This window comes from Nelumbo lutea, chromosome 1, assembly GCF_056320005.1.
Source record: "Nelumbo lutea isolate HS-2025 chromosome 1, American lotus-T2T, whole genome shotgun sequence".
Lineage (NCBI taxonomy): Eukaryota > Viridiplantae > Streptophyta > Magnoliopsida > Proteales > Nelumbonaceae > Nelumbo > Nelumbo lutea.
The window spans coordinates 185,591,277-185,609,759 of NC_142684.1; the positions used below are offsets into that span (position 1 = coordinate 185,591,277).

Genomic DNA, 18,483 nt, shown 5'->3' on the forward strand with positions numbered 1-18,483 from the left:
CCAGTGTACAATGAGTTCAGATTTGCGCCCACAACATTTCACAGCACATCCCCGCTATGTATTGGGAATATCTGTTGATGATGACATCATCAATTCTGATATTATCATTGGGAGATATTTCCACGACAAAAATGTGTTGTGGGACGTTGTGGTCTGAAACAGTATTAGTTCGCCAGCCATCAATATTCCAACGACAATCAGTCTTCAGCAATGGTCTGAAACTGTCTTCACCTTCACAGCAATAGGACTGAAGAAAGCCGAATTTGATTTTTAATAGTTACGAGTTTGATTTGAATGATTGAATTTGATTTATTATTAAAAGATACGAACTAAACTTTCTAATTCATTATGAAATAGGAAAACCTTTTTTTAATAATAAAAATAAGAAAATTTGGTGGCGGAAAGATATTTATATGGTGCCGGAAAGGATTCAATCAATCAAAATTTATAACATTAATCAAAATTTATAACATTATGTTATAAGTTATACTGTGACCAATGCCACTATAATATATAAATATATCCATATTATGAAATATGAATCAAAATTTACTTATCCGCCTCCTTGATAGTATGAAGTTATATACCTATTAGCTAGCGTATTAAGATTTTAAGGTTAAATTAAGTAATTAATTTATTTTTTGGTAATATACAAAAGAATACTGATAAAATATAGAATAATTGATTTAATAATAAAAATGTAATAATTGCGTATAGTTTGTGTCTTAGTCTCGAATTTATGGATCTTCTTCTACATTCTCATGCTAGTATAATTTTTAGATAAATCATATATTTTTTATAATTATAATTTAACGATCTAATTTAAATAAATAATAACATATTAATGGTACATGTACACTTGCAAATGCTAAACCCGTCTTTAAGACGATACCTTGCAATAACGAGATATACAATGAGTCGGAAGGCCCGGAACACGGTGAAGGTCCTAACTTCTAAGCACCGTATCGTAATACAAGTTCGACCAATCCGTACGCCGAGCATTGCCCACGCCTAATGAAGAGGTCTCTCGTGCGAGCGAAAAAACTCGCTCTAATGGAGGATTTTTGCAAGAGTTCTTTGTTCTATTCAGATCAGCATCTCTGCTACGCAGAAATCCTTCCACCATCTGAGGTGTCGTCATCACAACCCCTGTCTTCTCCGACTACTATTTACAATTTTTTGTTTCTTCTCCCCTGTTCTTTCACTGGAATATCTCTTCTCTCAAAATGTATTTTGTTCAGGTTCGAGCAAGAATCGAAGTAGCAGTCCTGAATTTTCTCAGGACATTGATTTCTCCAAATCCATCGATCAGCAGCCTTCCTCTGGTTAGATTCGTTGGAAACACATTCTCTCTCTAAGTAAAGTATATTGTCAATTCCGAACGTGAGCATTTTTTTCCATATCCCTCAATATTCCACTGAGAAGCAGCAAGACCTTCCGAATTATAATTTAAGTTTGATGGTTCGACATTTTTCCTGAGATAATTCGATATTTTAGTGAACAAATGATGCTTGTCTGTGCTTTGAAGTGTTCAAACAAAGATAATTTTCTGCAATTGAATCCTTCTTTTGGTCTCATGAGCAGATCAACAGAAGGTCAAATAATAGACGAGTGAGTCATGGCTTGTTGACCGACGTGTCATCAATTTTCCTTTCACATTCTTTCTGTGCAAGATCTCTGATGAAAACCAATGCTACCAAGGCCTTCGTTAGAGGTAATAATGTAGACCTTTTCTTCAAAATTCATGCTCCGTTTATTTCCAAATAAGATTTTATCTAGGGAAAATTTACAGTGTATTGCAGTTTTTACGCACTTTTTATTTGTCCCCATTTGTATTCATCCAGGAATATAGAATTGAAGGTTTGGATGTAAAACATATACACATAATGAGAACCTGTTTAAATGCCAATGACCATGTAGTGTTAATCTATGAGGTCATCCCTCCCAGTCGGCGAGTCCCATTGCCATTGATGAACCTCCAGAAATGCAGGCTCTCCGCATTGTGTATGCCAAATTGACAATGGGCCTGCATGCATTCCATATCCGGTTCTGCTAGGACGGTAGTTACAAAAATACAAAAAACACAAAACAGTTTTGTGCAACATGCCCTCAATATATATGGAAAGCTTCAAAAACAATCTGCACAAAATTGTGATGTGCCTAGCGTAGTTTCGTTATTAACATATCGTGTGCATCCGGACACAGTACATTTCAGCTCATCCAACCCACCAGTCCGCTAGTTACACGCTAATTATCTATTATAGGAAACTGAACAAAATATACAAGGCCCTGTCCCCTGTTCAAAAAAGAAATTGCAAAGGGGAAAACACTGAGAAGCTGATTACACTGCAGATCTAGAATCTAGATACAAAAATATCATATTATCAAAAAAAAAAAAAAGGAAATGAAAGGTATATCCTTAGCTGTCTGTGAATTGCTGCCCATGAGTAAATTCTGCCCCATAAGCCTTTTAACATTATATCTATTGTACTGTGTTTATTTTCAAAAAAATCCCTATTTCTCTCTGTCCAAATCACTGCTGGTGGAATCAGTTCCCATAAGACTCTTTCTTGGACAAACCATTGAACTGCCAACACCACAAGAGAGATTTAAAATCCTTTGGGAAACATAAACTAACTTCAAAGAGCCCAAAGCTTTCACCCAAGCCATTCTTGCAAACAGCCCCAACTGCCCACACTCCACTTACTAATGTGACTTATTCTACATCATTCTAAAAAATAAAGATATTTTTTCTATTATAAAATTTGATGGCATTCTTCTAAATATTGAAATGTGCACCACCTCATGTGGGTCCTAGTCCAAATTATTTTAAAAACAATGTAAAATTTTCAATTTCAGTGGCATCCATTTCAAACAGTGAAGTTCCCTACTCCACATTAGTTTAGAAAATAATGAAAAAAGTTTCAAGGATATATCATACGGATGTTCTGCTTAGAAATTGGAAGGAAGTGGCAAATTCAGCACCCCTCAAAACTGCGATTAGTCCTTCATGGTCTTCACCAACTAATGGTTTCACTGAGTTGAACTTTGATGGAAGCGGTGAAGGAAGCGCAGGTCCTTAAAGTGTAGGAGTTTTCAGGGATGAAGAAAGGAAAGTTATTGCTTTTTCTTTTTTATTTTCAGTCTATTGGAATGGGTGATTCACTCAAAGCAGAGGTCTTGGCGGCAATGGGAGGCATACAAAGGGCAAAGGAGCTAAACATTAGAAAGTTGATTATCAAAGGTGATTCAAAATTGGTTATTTGCAAAAGGAGGAAAGCGGGTTTTGGTACTATTTTAATGAAAAAGGAAGTTTAAGTGGCTGACCCAGGATATGGAAATAAATCTGCAGTGGGTGAAGAGAAGTGCTAATTCCATTGCTGATAGGGGTGGAAAGAGATTGCTTGTTTTGGGCACTGTTGTAATCCTGAATTGTTTCTTTGGGGAGGGTTAAGAGAGTTTACCTCTCCCCTTGTTTCTTGTAGCATCTTGTATCTTTTTAATGTTCATTAATAAAATTGCTTTCTGTTATTGGTAAAAAAAATAGTGAAATCTGTTACCTTTTAGCTCAAAAAGAATAGTGAAAAAATTCATTTATAAAAAAAAATAATGAAAAATTTTCCACTTTTGATGGCATCCATAAAAAATTTTACACTGCTTTCTAGAATGATGTGGAGTGGGGCACTTCACTATTTGGAATTTTGGATGTATGCCACTGAAATTAAAAATTTTAGAGAATCAAAAGATAACAGTAATACAATTATAATTTAATGACCCATTTCACCTCACCTAGATAAGAATTTAACTCAGTCATTCATAAAAGACTCAATCTTGATTGTAAGCCTTAAGGGCACTGTCAAACTTATTCTGTTGTAAAGTATGGACCATGGATTGAGCAGGCACCACAGAACGTGTAGGGTCTGGGTTGTTAGACTCAATTTTCAGATTATTTTTAGAGAAAGAATCTTTTTCCTGTTTGGTGACAAACATGGTTCCATCATCATATATTGTCTGGTAAGTTAAGTCCAGTCTTCTTAAAAGCCTTTCATTAAAGAACCCTTATGCTAGGTTTAAATGTTTCTATCTATTAATGAAAACCAAGTTTGAAAAATCTGATTGCTCCTAATTTACATTTCTTAGTAGTACGAGCTTAGAAGAAATGGAAAGTCTTGAGTTGGAGAACTACTTATATCCTTGAGCTTCTGCTCATAACTTTCATAGACCATTACAGTGTCAAAAGATAATACTTCCATAACAATTAATGGTTTTCTATTTTGCAATAGCAGCCATTATCAGACTTTATGTATTGGTTTAATGTTTGTTGAGATACTGCTTTCTGATTACAATGTTTTTAAGGAACTAAAATGGTATCTTATTATTTCTAACAAAAATGGTCTTAAGATCTTCACCTTTAATTTCCATGATAAGCTTGGACCGAGAGAGATGGATGCACCGATTGATGAAATAAAATGGGATGAGGCAAGATCCCTCAGATCTGAGATAACGTCTAGGCTTTTTTTGAGGTGGGGTTATGGATTAGAGAAAACATTATATGAGGTTTTGTTCTTTGAAGATGTGATAGAGCTGGTTCAATTGATCGAGAGCCAAAAATGCAAATTGCAAGTTGAGAGGTGAGGGAGGAGATTGAAGAAGAGAATAAAAGGATTCTTCCATTAAAAATTCCTTCTAAATAATGAATCATTGTTGTACTTAGTTTTTAGTAAGGTTGTGATTTAGGGAGTTAAATTTTACCTTCTAAAGTGGGTGGGTAAAATGAAATTAAACCAAATAAATGCAAAACTGAACCAAATGTAAAATTTTACTGTTTCCTCATTTTACTTAGAAACAAATGGAGCCTAAGTTGTTTTGCTGAATCATTTTACTCCAGTATGGAAAGTTATGGAAATCTGCATTGAGCTTCTGGTTCATGAGAAGAAGGTCACTCAGAGGGAGCTCTTTTACAAGTTGCTTTGTAGTTCTCCAGATTACTTCACTTCTCAGCTGCAAGTTAACAAAACCATCCAAGGTCAATGCCCCACTGGACATGGTTTGCTTAGCAATTTTCCCTGTTGGTTTTCTTTTCCTTAGGTATTCCTTTCCTTTCCTAAGAACACCATCTTGCTATTTAACTTTCTGGGATATTTGGTGATTTGCATCACAGATGTTGTTGCCTTTCTCCGGTGCAGTCGTTACAGCCTTGGGATCATGGCATCTAGCAGAGGGGCTCTCATAGGCCGCTTGTTTCTTCAGGTATATATTTCTTTTCTTGTTTTGCCTAAATGCATTAAATTAAAGAGAAAAAAATACCATGTTCTTTTTGATACAGGTGCTTTATACCCATATTGTTAAGCCATGATTTTTGTAAGCTGTAAGCACTCATGTTCTTTAAATGTCCAATAACTTAGAGAAGCTGTTCTTAGAAATGGTATTTTTACCTTATCAATAATAATATGATCCAGATAAGTAATTGTTGACTCAAGCAACTCCCTAATTGATGGTTAAATTCAGTCTCTTGGCTTCTCTTCTGGTATGTCGATTGTATGTTAACTTCCCATATCATGTGCTGTTTTTTTTTTTTTTTTTTGAATATGAAAATTGTGTTTTTTTGGAGACTGGTTTCCTAGAAATTTGATCTACGTATAAGGTCATAACTAATGAACCCATTTCAACTAGATGTTGCTAGTTAGGTTTGAACCCCATAGTAAGGTTTCATGCATAGCTGCTTACTCGATATTTTTTTTCAATCCAAAACATGAATCAAGGAGCCAAATCAAGAGATTGTTGACTGTTCTACTTGTGGATCTTCTGGACATGCTATTACCGGTGACTTGAATTCATTAGAGAATCTGGTCATCAAGTCAGATGCTAGGTACATCATTGTGGTGGAAAAGGTAAATTGCCCCTTGTAATTCTATTTGAGCAATTGACTCCCTTCACCATGTATGTGAGCTAGACTGTTCTTACATAGGACTTGTATATTTCTATAGCATGCTATATTCCAGAGGTTGGCTGAGGACCGGATTTTTAATCAGATCCCAAGTATACTTATAACAGCCAAGGGATATCCAGACATTGCCACGAGGTAATTCTAATCAGATTATATGGTTTATAGCATAAACTCAATTGCATCTCCTATTGGATTAGTTAGATATTCTACAGTTCTCATATCCAAAGGATGTGTTTCAATGTATTCATTCTTTTTTATTTTTTGATCAATGAATGTGTTCATTCCCTTGGTTGTTTCCAACTCATCGAAGCCTATCTCTACAATTTCAAACAGGGTACTTCTACATCGATTGACCCGGGCTCTTCCAGATCTTCCAATCTTTGCACTTGTTGACTGGTGGACCATGAGGACCTCTTTTCATGCCACATCATATATTTTATTAGTGCTCACAACTTCTGTTTCTATTTATTTGTTCTTATTTTGAAGGAACCCAGCAGGACTGGCTATACTTTGTACCTTCAAGTTTGGAAGTATAACAATGGGTTTGGAGGCCTACAAATATGGTACTCTTCCTTTTCCTGGCTACAATACAAGTTAGCATAAATCAATCCTATGGATATCCATGTACTCTTTGCTCTTCTTTTCAGCTTGCAATGTTAGGTGGTTGGGTATGCGAGGGTGTGATTTACACCTTATACCTGAACAATCATTCAATCCGCTGAAGCCACGGGACCTGCAAATTGCTCAAAGTTTGATGTCCTCTGAGATGTTGCAGGTGAGGTCAATTTGAACTTTGCCCTCTCATATTATTGAAAGTATACATCCTAAATCATACAAGAGAGAGAGTTCTTGTTTTTTTTCCCTTTGATTTTTGTGATCTGAAACTGCTCTCTGATGTGGTCCTTTTACCCCGTAGGAAAACTATAGGGAAGAGTTGACATTAATGGTTCAGAGTGGCCAAAGGGCAGAAATTGAATCACTCCATTTCCATGGTTATGATTTTTTGGGGAAGTATATTGCAACAAAAATTGTACAATCTGATTACATCTAAGGGTAACCTCCCTACCTATATATTTCTTCTTTCCCTGTTATCCTTGGTTCCATCTCCTGATTATGTTCTCTTCCCTTGAAGGGATAAGGGATAGGTTTTGTTTATAGGCAGCGGATGTAAAATCTAGCTGAATGCCGCATCTTGGGCAGCCAATCAATCTAGTCTCTTGCAACTTAAAACTTCAAACTAGTTGCCCATCGTTGTAGAGATGTTTTCTGAAGCCTTGTGCATCATTTCAATTGAAAGAATGAACAATGAAAAGTAAATTCAGTACTTTAGCTCAAACCTCTTGGTCTTGGGGGTTTGTCGTCCGCTTCTGTTTTGACTCATAACTAAATGAATCTAGTGGGTAAGAAATGAACTCCGGATATGGTAAAATCAGCACCTAGAGCCAAACAAGTTCACGAGCTTGGAGTCTTGGACCATCACGAGCCAAGCGTGGTAAAGGCATGGAAAGCTTCACCTTATCTAGGTTTTGTTTATTCTGATTTCTTATAATCTTCAAGCGTGATAACTGTAAGCACCTTGAGTTATCAGAAGGTTTTCACTTGCTGTTGCTACCCGGTACCACCTATTTTCAATGATATTCTCACTTTTACATCAAAACAAACGTAGCTTTGCCACCAAAAACGCATAGGCACTTAAATTTGATAAAATAAAGGGTAATGGTTTAGCTAATGGACTAAGTGTACCTTTACTGTTAAAAATTGACCAATGCTATCCCTACTGTTTTTGACAATTGACCAATACTTCCTTTACTGTTACTCCCCTTTAACAGAAAGGCAAAAAGATTATTTTACCCTTTATTTTTCTTCAAATTTTTAAAACAAAATAGTAAAAAAGGGAAAAACATTGGTTCACCAAACCCTGTTGGAGCTCTTCTTCGGGAGGCCCTTGGTGATTGGAGCCGTTCAAGGCAGGTAGGTCTTTGCATAGAGTTGTGAATTCTCCGTGCAGATCGTAGTTACGGGGCTTGACCATTTTGTTTGCAAACTATTTTATCCATTGTTGTCTTTTAAATTTTCAAATTTAAACATTAACTCCAATCGCTTCAATACTTTTGTTTGCCGATGAGGGGAGGAGAGAAGGAAATGTAAGCTCTGGACACTAAACTCTGAGAAGAAAAGCAACATATGACAAACGATGAAAACAACTGGTCCATGGATGGAAGCGGCGATTGAAAACCTCTTCAATCGCATACTGTTCAAGTTTCAGAGTCCAGAGCTGTACACCACATAGCCTTTTCCCTTAAGACCATTAACAAATACAGAAGGTAAGGCATCCATCTTGGGTCCTCTAAGCAACAAAGTGATTTCAGCCCCCCATTTCCATTGCAGCTTTTCGATATAAATATGGCCCCTGTTTTGTTGATTGACGCCAACTCCTTCGGTTTCCCCATCCAAAATCTGCCTTTATATCCCCAGTCGTGGCGACTTAGCATACCAAATCTTCTCCTTGACCAGACAGCAAGCGTGAAACCCAGAGCTCTGCTCCATTCAGAGCTCCATTATTCAAACCATTATCGAGTCTCCCATCAGCTATTCTGAGACGATGATCTGATCTTGTCTTAGTAAATCAGCCCTCTTGGCTGTCACTACACAAGTCCCCACTCAGTAAATCAACTATAAGCACGTTGCAGGTCCCTTCGCTCAACTCCTGTTTGCAGTTGAGATGCCTTCTTGCAGGCAAAGCAATTTAGGATGTAGTAGCCTCTTAAATTCTTTGGTTTGATCCTCCGACGAGGTGGAGATGTGAAGAGATGGGGGTAGATTGTTTATCGGTGTTGTTTCTGTACCTAAATCAGGCATGTGCCAATCGGCTCTCATGGCCATTGCTGAGATCATCGTGATGACTCATTGTTAGCATCTCAAGTTTTTGTACCCTAGTTGTCGAACTGTACAGCTGGTCTACCAACAGGGTTTCATTGGTGGTAGTTCTCTATTCACCGTCAAGAAGACGATGAAAGAGATCAAGATGGAGAAAGAGAAGAAGAGGGGGAAAGAGAGAGATCGGGGAAGGGACCTGGTCAGAGGTGGAGAGGGTCAATGCCTGTTCGCTGCCGTTGTGCCGAGAATTGAAAGGGATGATTAATAGTGTTTTTTGGTTCTCTCGAAAATGAATTTGGGACAATGGAGGGGGTAATGTTGGGTTTTAAAAGAATTTTAAACACCACGTGGTCTCACGTATATGCAGGTTTTGACAGAAAGATAATAGATGCAAACGGTAAGGGAAGTATTAGTCAATTGTCAAAAATAGTAGGGATAGCGTTAGTCAATTTTAAAACAATAAGGATACACTTAGTCATTTAGCTAAATCATAAGAATAATTTAAAAAATTTACCTTAAAATAAAAGGTTCATCACCAAGTTTCTTCAATCTTCACACCTTTAAGACGTTGGATCATGCACTCAAGAGAGAGAGACCTAGCGAACAAAACGTGCATCCCTGCTTCACGTTCAACAACCCTGCACTGAACAGAGCAAAAGCTTGGCTAGCCTGGCAGCCCTTATACCAGCATGAAATATGTAGATTTATACAATTGAATTGTACGTTTAGTAGAAAGTTATGCATATTATTTCGGACGCAAGGGAGTTTCTTCTGTTGCTCAGGTTCAGCCATGAAAATGATGAGGCCCAATTTAGCGGTGCTTTTCTAAACCAAACCGGTATTACCGGTTTTTGAAAATCCCCAAACTGAAACCAAACCAAATCAAATCGGTTGACCAGTTTTGGTTTTGACCAGTTTGGTTCTTCAGTTTCTTGGTTTTTTATATTCTTAATATATATATATATATTAAATAAATGTATAAATATATAAAATATATAATATGTTATAAATATGCATATTTATAATATATTATAGGGTCATTTACTAAAACACCCTTATAGTTTGTGCTTTTTTAAAGCATTCCTTACGGTTTGCAATCACTCTATTTTTCCCTATTTGCTCAGTTCAATTTTGTTTTCTATACAAAAAAAAAAAAAGTGTTAGGAGTACTTTTGGAATAAACAACCATGGGTCCATACCCTTGAACATTTTCCACTTAGTTTAGGTGATCATGTTACTATTTTCATATGGCACACACACATAGTTCTTAATTAAAGGTTGGCTAAGTAAATAGGTTGCAAATTATAAGGGATGTTTTAGAAAAATGCATACTAAGGTATGTTTAAGTAAATCTGTGAAACTATAAGGAGTGTTCTAGTAAATGACCCTATACTATATTTATATTACTTTAAAAAGTATATTTCTGGCCTCAATAATATTTCTGGAATTTTTTAAGGACAAAATTTACCTCTCAATATTTAAATTTATTGATAAAAAATGAGGGCAAATAGGATAATTGGTTCTTGATATTAAATGAGTTGAAAAGAGGTAATTTAAAGATATTCAATTCTCTTTCATTAAATCCAACATTTAAGTTATTAACTTTCATTCATGTTCATTGAATCATATATTTAAGTCATTTTTGTTTCTTCTCATCATTAAGTTCTATTAATTAAATCCATACTTAATAAATTAATAATTCCAATAACATAAAAGCTTATACTTTTCCTAGAAATTAAATCATTTTGGGTCAAATGGGTTAATCCATGTTGTCACGACTAAATAATAAAATTAAAAAATAGATAAAATGAAAAAATAGAAATTAAAAAAAAATTGGGACCATTTTTAACATACATATTGAACAATAATAAGTATGATAATTAAGAATTGTTTTTATTAATGATGGGAATGGAATGTAAAATTTAAAATCAAATGGAAATAAAAGTATTTTCTTATTCTCCTTCATTAAATCCTATACTTAAGATATATTTTTCTCATCATTAAATTCTTGTATTTAAATCCACAATACTAATTTTAGTAGTATAAAAATTAGCCATTTTGAAAAGTAATTTGAAAACAAAACCATTTTCTTCCCTCCCAGTGGTGGGTAGCAATTTGGCCATTTGGAGTCAAATGGATTAATAAATAATGTCATAATTAAATAATAAAAAATTAAAATAAATAACTATAAAGTGTAAGAAATATTTTTATTAATGGTGAAAATGGAATGCCAAATTCAAAATCTACCTAGAAATTAAATGATGTCATAGTCAAATAATAAAATTTTTAATAATAAAAAAATATAGAGAATCACAAAAAAAAAAGATATAGAAAATTTTAGGCACATATCTAATGTTATATATTTATAAAAAATAAAATATAGGGGTACATCTCTAATATTGTGCATTTCATTATATTCAACAAAATAAGTTTTATAAATAAGAAATAATTTTATCAGTGATGGAAATGTAATACAAAATTTAAGTGTGAAGTAAAAAATATTTTATATAATGTAAATGAAATATAAAATTTAAAGGAAAAATTGTAGTCAAAGTCGGTTGTACATTTAAAATTAGGTTGCAGGTTGTTCCAGAAACCAACAAAACTTATGTGGCTACTGCCAACATGTGACTCTTAGTCTATGTTGGACACAACAAAAATCTCACTCTCTCTCTCTCTCATGTATAAATAAATAAATAAATAAATAAATATATAAATATATATATATATATATATATATATATATATATGTCATCTTTCAATCTTTCTCATTCTTATTCCTTACTCTCCCTCTTGGTCGATATCTCCTTCTCCCTCAATATCTATCATTCCCCAGTTGGTGTAAATTTTATATCAAGAATATCTTGTGAATTTTTATCAAATTGGTGTAATAATTTTTAAACCATGCCAAGTTGGTCTCATGTTGTGTAGAGATCTGGGATCAAATCCTGCTGCCACTAGGGATTGGGGGGTTAAGGGAAAGGGGATGGACTACCCCTTGTTGTGCAGCCCCATGAAGCGAAAAAAAGTTGGTCTCATGTTCTTTTATACGATTTGATTAATACCATACATGTGTGTAAGAAAATAAAAAAAAATGAGAGGAGCAGGAGAAAAACTAAGGGAGAATGATAGAAATTAAGGGAGAAGGAAAAATCGACCAAGAAAGAGAATGAGAGGTATTGAGGGAAAATGATAAGTAGATAGAGAGAATGTGATAAATTGATATATAGAACGTAAATACAAAAACCATTTTTATTTATTTTCAAATCACATAGTCATTGAGCAGATAAAGATGATTGTGAGTGATTGTGTGGGAGATTGGAAGAGAGAGACAGAGAGAAACTACAACCCCTTTTTTTTTATTTTCCAATCATCCAACATTAAAAGGCAATTTTAGTATAAGCCTTTTGTTGTGTCCAATATGGATTATAAGTCCCATATTGGTAATAACCACATAAGCCTCCGATGATATGGCGAGGGTTTTTAAAATTTGAAATGTAGAGCCAGTTGTTAGAGTTTTGCTGGTTTATGGACCAACTTGTAGCCTAATTTTAAATGTACAAGCAATTCCAACTATAATTTTCCTTAATTTAAAACTAATCCAAAAGCAATGTTATTTTCTTATCTAGATGGTGGGTCAATGATCCAACTTTTCAAAGAAATCCATGATGTTATAATTGAATAATAAATATTTAAGTTTAATTATTAATCATATTGTTACTTTTGTTAATTTTCAATATCTATCTTAACTATGATAGATCTAAAATTTAAGTAATTAATATGAAGAAAAGTTTTTCACGTGTAATGCATGTGCTTAATTACTAGTTATAAAATGTGTATATATACCGGCTGGTTTGTTAACCATTGGTTGTTTTAGGTTAACTAAAAACTAAACTAGTCCTCTGGTTTTTCAAAAATACCAAATCAAAACCAAATTAACCAAATTGATCGATTCAATTTTCTCAGTTTGGTTCAGGTTTTTTTTTTCAATTTTTTATAAGCAATGGTAAGGCCCATGCTCATTGATAGATAATGTGTAGTTAGTTAGACCTTGTTCTTTTGGTATATTTTGGGATGGGATAATATGTATACTATGAAGTTTGAGGAAATCACTTACATATATCATGTAGTTTCAAGATTTACTTGTATATACCTTGTTCCTTCAAATGTTAATAGATAAAAAGGATAAATTAAACCTTTCAAACTGTTCACTAAATTTTCAAAATATGCCCTATTTGAAATGTTGAGCCCTATTGCCTCCTCTTTCTTCCCTTCTTCCATCTCTACTAAGAGCAGTAGGGGAATAAGTTGGGCCAGCCAGCCCAAAAAGTAAAAAAAAAAAAAAAAAAAAAAGAAAGCCTGAACTTTAGACTAATATCCAAGTCTAATCCACATAAAATTGTGGGCTGGGTCGGCTAGGCTCAGGTTTGATGCAAATGATATAGCTTGTTTGACACCCACATCTTGGTAACTACAAATTAAATAATATAAAGGGGTTTTTACCGTTCAATCCACCCCTAGGTGGAGCTTCTAGTAGACTAGGGGTGGACTGAATCCTACCCATGGATTGATGCCAAATTCATGGGTAGGATGCAGTTTATAGGGGGGAGGGGGGCTATAATAGACTAGGAGGGGGCTGCAAATTCAATTTCTGAGGGGGATTGCAGTCCAAAAATCCCTAATATTATAAAATGTCATACAAGTTCTGCAAACGGAATGATTGCATTTCTGAGAGCCTACGGCCATAAGTACCTGAACCCCTCTTTTGTCGTGTTGTAATGAGAATTGGGATCTGTTCCTCACATAGGGCCTCACACAACGACCTCAGCCACATCCCACCATGCATTGGGAACATCTCCCTTGTACCCAAGGGTACACAAGGGCACAAGGGAGATGTTCCCAATGCATGGTGGGATGCATGGTTTTCAAAACTGGATCAGATTAGATGGTTGGACCAGAAAAAACAGGAATCGGTTAGGTGATCGATTCCATTTTACCCCTGAATCGTTACTTCCCAAAAAACTGTTGATTTGGTAAAAAAACCACTGATTTAGGCGATCAAACCATTCAAATTGTTCAACGGTTTGGCCATTTTTTAATTTTTTAATTTTTTAATTATTTGTCAGAACGGGCCATTCGTTTAATTCAAAAGGTCAAACCATTCGACCTAAAAACCGGACCCCTGATCGATTCCTTGTTCAATTCGATTTTAAAAACCTTGGTGGGATGTGCCTTTGAAATCGGTGTGAGGTGCCATGTGTGAGGAGCGGATCCAATCTCTCATAATGGAAGGAGAATCAATAAAATACCTTGCTATTGTCAAAAATACATAGCAGTAATTTGCTCATCAAAAAGAGCAAAAACACCGGCAGTAATTGGAAACAACAAGGTACCTCTGACATTTCAAAACTGAAAACCAAAGTTAATTTTGTAGGCCAACACACCTCATCATAGAATCAAGATCAGAGTGAACAAATGAATTACAACCCAAATTTTTTGGCAGTGTTTGGTAAAGTTTCTGTTTATTTCATAAATAAACAGTGCCATACTATCACCAAATCAGCATTTATTCCATCATGCCTATTCGTATGCATAAGTATTGATAAAAGTTGATCTTGATTTATGTGCATGCCAACCATTAAGGTTTATCAATAAATGATTTATTAATGTGGCACGGTTAAACATTTATTCATCATTCTGTTGATGTTGGCATATAATCACATCAATTTATCAATAAATGGTTTATCAAATACTTTTTCTCGGTTTTAAAAACAAATCAATTACAAACATGAGTGTTGCCTCAAGCTAGTTCAATTGATCGGGAGATAGAAGGCAATGAAGAAAAGAAAGGAGAAAAATGAAATTTAAAGGGCATGTAAAGTCTAAACGTTTTGTTCAGGATTATATATAAGTGATGGCTTATTTATGTTATGTGGGGTTGTCTTACCGAGTAGATTTTAAAACTACTAGGGATTTGGACGTGTTTCCACATTACACGGCAAATTCACAAGTCACCAAGGTGATCACGAGTCACCGGAAAGAAATTTGTCATTACCATATAACAAAAAAGTTTACCACTAATAACAATCAATCATAAGATTTCCAAATCTTCATTTGACCTACCAAAACTCGTATATGACCTGAGAATATTGCTATTACCCTGCAAGGTTTTTATAACTTAAGCAACCACATCTCCAAATCCATGTTTGACCTACCAAATGCAAATGAACAGCATAATAAATAGTAAATGGTCTTCGTTCAGCATCACTGCTTCGGTAGCAATGTACAGATCGTTACACGCTTGCCAATGCCCAACGAAATTTTCAGTCTCTCTTTGTTGAGAGACTCACTCTCTTTCCGACCACGTAAAACTTCTGACTTCCTTCTAACTGCACCAACAAAAGGAAAAAAGAATGCCAATATCACATTACCAAGTTGGCCCAAGGTTCGAAACTTCGATATGTATCTTGCTGTATCAGCCGGTATATATCGTATCGAGGGATTCCCGATACACCCCTACAGGGGGTGTTTTGGGGTTTAACCCGATTCAGGAGGTAAACAGGCCTTAAACCGACCCCTCTGAACCAGGTTTGAAAAAACTAAAAACAATAAGAGAAATGAGCGGCATATCAGCCATATCGACATTTTGAACTAGGCCCATAATTAGACTTTTTATGGTTAAAAAGGAAACTTCATTAAGAAAAGAAAAAAAAAAGGGGGGAATACAAGGAGAAAAGATAATAAGACATCACCTGAAGGAAAAAACAAAAAAGATTAAAAAACCCAAAATGCCCACCAACTACATCAAACAACCTAAATGAGAGATCGGCTTCAGTCAGTGCAAGACCCGTTCAAACAACCTTTACAGCCTTGCATTGGGAACATCTCCATACTTCTGTGTTTTATTTCATGGGGAGATATTCTCAATGTAAGGATATTCAAGTTGTTGGAACGGGCCTTACACTGACTGAATCCAGTTTCCCTAAACGACAAACTTGCCCATCACACGATTCACACCCTATATACCAAACAGCCCAATTAACCAATTCTACTAATCAGTCCACTTCCTCAATTCAACATCAGGATTATCCATAACTACATCTTTTTTTCTGTAGGCCCATAATTAGATTTCTATTAATGGTCTTAGTTTTTTTATCTTTATGCCAACGATTTCTTAATATTTGCCAAACATGAAAGAGTGAAAAAGATCAGTAGAAGCCAAGATTCTAACAAAAAATCAGCACAATTGGGTGACGTGTGCATCCAACCTACCTTCTTTTGACCAAAACAAAGCACCATCCTAAAAGTCACCATTATCAGATGGTCAAGAAAATTCACTTGGTGTGATTGACCGTGGAAGACCAGTAAGAGCAATTGCAAAAATCATTGTTCATATAAATTTAAAACATTTTGAAGATGCCAAAAGTAATTATTGCTCGAGTATTTTAGGGGTTCCTCTGAATTTATTATCAACTTAGCCTGTATAGGCTTTAAAATTGTAATAAATTCTACCATTTATATGGAAGAGGGGGCTCGGCTCCATTATAACAGATTATCATTTTCATTGCTAATTTGCTATCACATCAGATGATCATTAAGTAAAATCGGTTGAGTTCAGAAATTAAAGAGAAAAGGAGGTACTGCTTTTTAAGTACTCAAATCTTTTGCCATGAATCAAACAATTGCTTCAGAGTCATACCTTTCGTTTCAAGTACGAGATGGCATCCCGCTTTGAAGAGAAGCTAGAGAAAATAGAAGCTGAATGTTCATCAATAAGTACCTTAAGCTGTTTTAGCTTAAGCGACTTATCTGGAACCTGTGATGAGTAGTCAGTCAGTGATGAAAAACAACCTTCACTTTTTCAGAAACAAGACTGCAGTTTTTGAATGAGCACCTCACGAAGAAAATGTTTACATAGCTTTTTCAACTTCAATTTTGGTTCACCATTCCCTTCCATCTCAATCACTTCACTGTGTTTTCTTTTCACCAGAGAACCAACATCAGCAGAATCATCCTCATCACTGTCACTAATAGATGTCTTCTGTCCTTTCCAATGGCAGCCAGCTACTTTCTTTGGACGATCTTTAATGCCCAACCCTTGTTTTCCAGTTGTGGACTTATCCTGCAAAAGAAAGAAAAATAGCATTGAACACTTTATAATGTAGATGTACATTCCAAATTATGCTTTTCTTTCATCTGCTTTCAACTCATAGGCATGAGATTTTCCACCACGACATAACATGTATACTGCCAACTGTTGATGTATTTATCATCAAGAATGTGCTATAGTTTACCATCACCCTCAGGGGGACCTGTTAGAGAGCTCACATGAAATTTCACTGGTATCAGAGCCCCAGAGACAGCAGAAAGACCCCCTTCCAAGGAAAAAAAAGAAAAATAAAAATGAAAAGAAATAAAACACTAATAAAACAGAAATAAAGGAAACATCATACATAGAGAAAATGCTTTCAAGATGACAGTCTTCTGCCACCAATCTATTGAAGTGCCTTTTTGAGGCTTTCATCTTTCAACAGGGTTCTGAAAGTCAGCTTGGGTTTTGGAACCTAATGGAACTTTCTTGTCATCTTCCTTCTTTATTCCCCTTTAATGGAGACACCAACACGACCCTATCCCCTCTTAAGTTGCTTTTGAAGCTCCCCCCCCCCTGAGGGAACACACGCATATACAAGGAAAAATAAGAGACAAAAAGAGTAGATCCACTCTCAAATAATAGGAATAATGTCTTCTGTTAGGAGGTTAGAAGGCCTCTTTCAGGAAGATGGGAGATGGAAGGACTTGACTGGCCAGCCCTAGAAGATGATGTGAGTAGAAATTTGGAGAAAAAAATTGAGGTAGATGAGGTGAAGGCAGCAATCTTTTCTATGGATCGCTCTAAAGCTCCCGGGCCTGATGGATTCACTATGGCTTTCTACCAAGACTGTTGGGAGTGGTTAAAGGATGATCTAATGCATGTCTTTGAGGAGTTTTATAATAAGGGGATTGTTAGTAGAGGGGTTAATGCCACTTTTATTGCGCTGATTCCCAAGAAATCTGGTGTTTGCCACCCCAAGGATTTCAGGCCAATCAGCTTGGTGACAAGTCAATATAAAATCCTCGCAAAAGTCCTCTCACTTCGGTTAAAAAAGGCCCTCTCATCAATCATTTCTCAATTCCAAGGGGCCTTTATTCAAGAGAAAAATTTCAGATCAAATACTCATCGCCAATGAATGTGTGGAGGACTTCAAGAAAGCTGGAAGGAAGGGCATTGTGAGATGGTGTAAATCGATTAAAGGGTGGACTGGGAGTTCCTAGTTGAGGCTTTAAGGAAGTGTGGGTTTGGAGCAAGATGGTGTAAATCGATTAAAGGGTGCTACAATCTTCTCACTTCTCAGTATTGGTGAATGGAACAGTCAAGGATTTCTTTGGTGCCCGACAAGGAGTGAGAACCCTTTATCTCCTTTCCTTTTCAACATATTAGCTGAGGTCCTTAGTAGATTGATTTCGAGGGCAGAGGAGGTGGGGGTGTTAAAGGGCTGGAAAGTTGGGAGGGAGAGGGTAGTGTTAACTGATCTACAATTTCTGGATGATCATTATTTTTTGCAAGGCTGGAGATCAGGTAGGAGCAAGAAATCTTAGGATGTTGATAAACTATTTGAAAA

General features: G+C 35.6%; 2 protein-coding genes across 9 annotated transcripts in view; one reads left to right on the forward strand and one right to left on the reverse strand.

Moving 5' to 3' along the window:
• Window positions 1–885: 885 nt before the first annotated feature.
• SPO11-2 (sporulation 11-2) lies at window positions 886–7,283 on the forward strand. Of its 8 annotated transcripts, none has more exons than XM_088961491.1 (12): window positions 886–1,131; window positions 1,242–1,325; window positions 1,585–1,714; window positions 4,889–5,026; window positions 5,162–5,250; window positions 5,763–5,891; window positions 5,988–6,082; window positions 6,281–6,343; window positions 6,434–6,510; window positions 6,595–6,722; window positions 6,864–7,000; window positions 7,080–7,283. In XM_088961491.1, exons 1-11 carry the CDS (start codon window positions 1,015–1,017, stop codon window positions 6,996–6,998), a joined length of 1,185 nt encoding a protein of 394 aa, XP_088817617.1. In that variant the 5' UTR covers window positions 886–1,014; the 3' UTR covers window positions 6,999–7,000; window positions 7,080–7,283. The 8 variants fall into 8 exon arrangements, with proteins under 8 accessions (XP_088817617.1, XP_088817612.1, XP_088817611.1 ...); XM_088961486.1 differs by having other exon boundaries at window positions 914–1,131; window positions 4,889–5,047; XM_088961493.1 differs by having other exon boundaries at window positions 993–1,131; window positions 1,242–1,461.
• Window positions 7,284–14,827: 7,544 nt separating this feature from the next.
• Window positions 14,828–18,483, reverse strand: part of LOC148879794 (D111/G-patch domain-containing protein) — a 31,075-nt gene continuing 27,419 nt past the window's right edge. The window contains exons 9-11 of the mRNA XM_088961494.1: window positions 16,719–16,946; window positions 16,524–16,640; window positions 14,828–15,213 (exon numbers count right to left, since the gene is read on the reverse strand). Coding sequence (XP_088817620.1) covers window positions 15,148–15,213; window positions 16,524–16,640; window positions 16,719–16,946 — 411 coding nt within the window. The 3' untranslated portion in view covers window positions 14,828–15,147. The remainder of the gene's footprint in view (window positions 15,214–16,523; window positions 16,641–16,718; window positions 16,947–18,483) is intronic.

Excerpts from the sequence above, each read along its gene's own strand:
- SPO11-2 (XM_088961485.1), top strand. The coding sequence starts at position 1,015 with ATGAAGAGGTCTCTCGTGCGAGCGAAAAAACTCGCTCTAATGGAGGAT. Across the intron at positions 1,326-1,584 it reads CGATCAGCAGCCTTCCTCTG|ATCAACAGAAGGTCAAATAA; the intron begins GTTAGATTCGTT and ends TCTCATGAGCAG. Across the intron at positions 6,723-6,863 it reads TGTCCTCTGAGATGTTGCAG|GAAAACTATAGGGAAGAGTT; the intron begins GTGAGGTCAATT and ends TTTACCCCGTAG.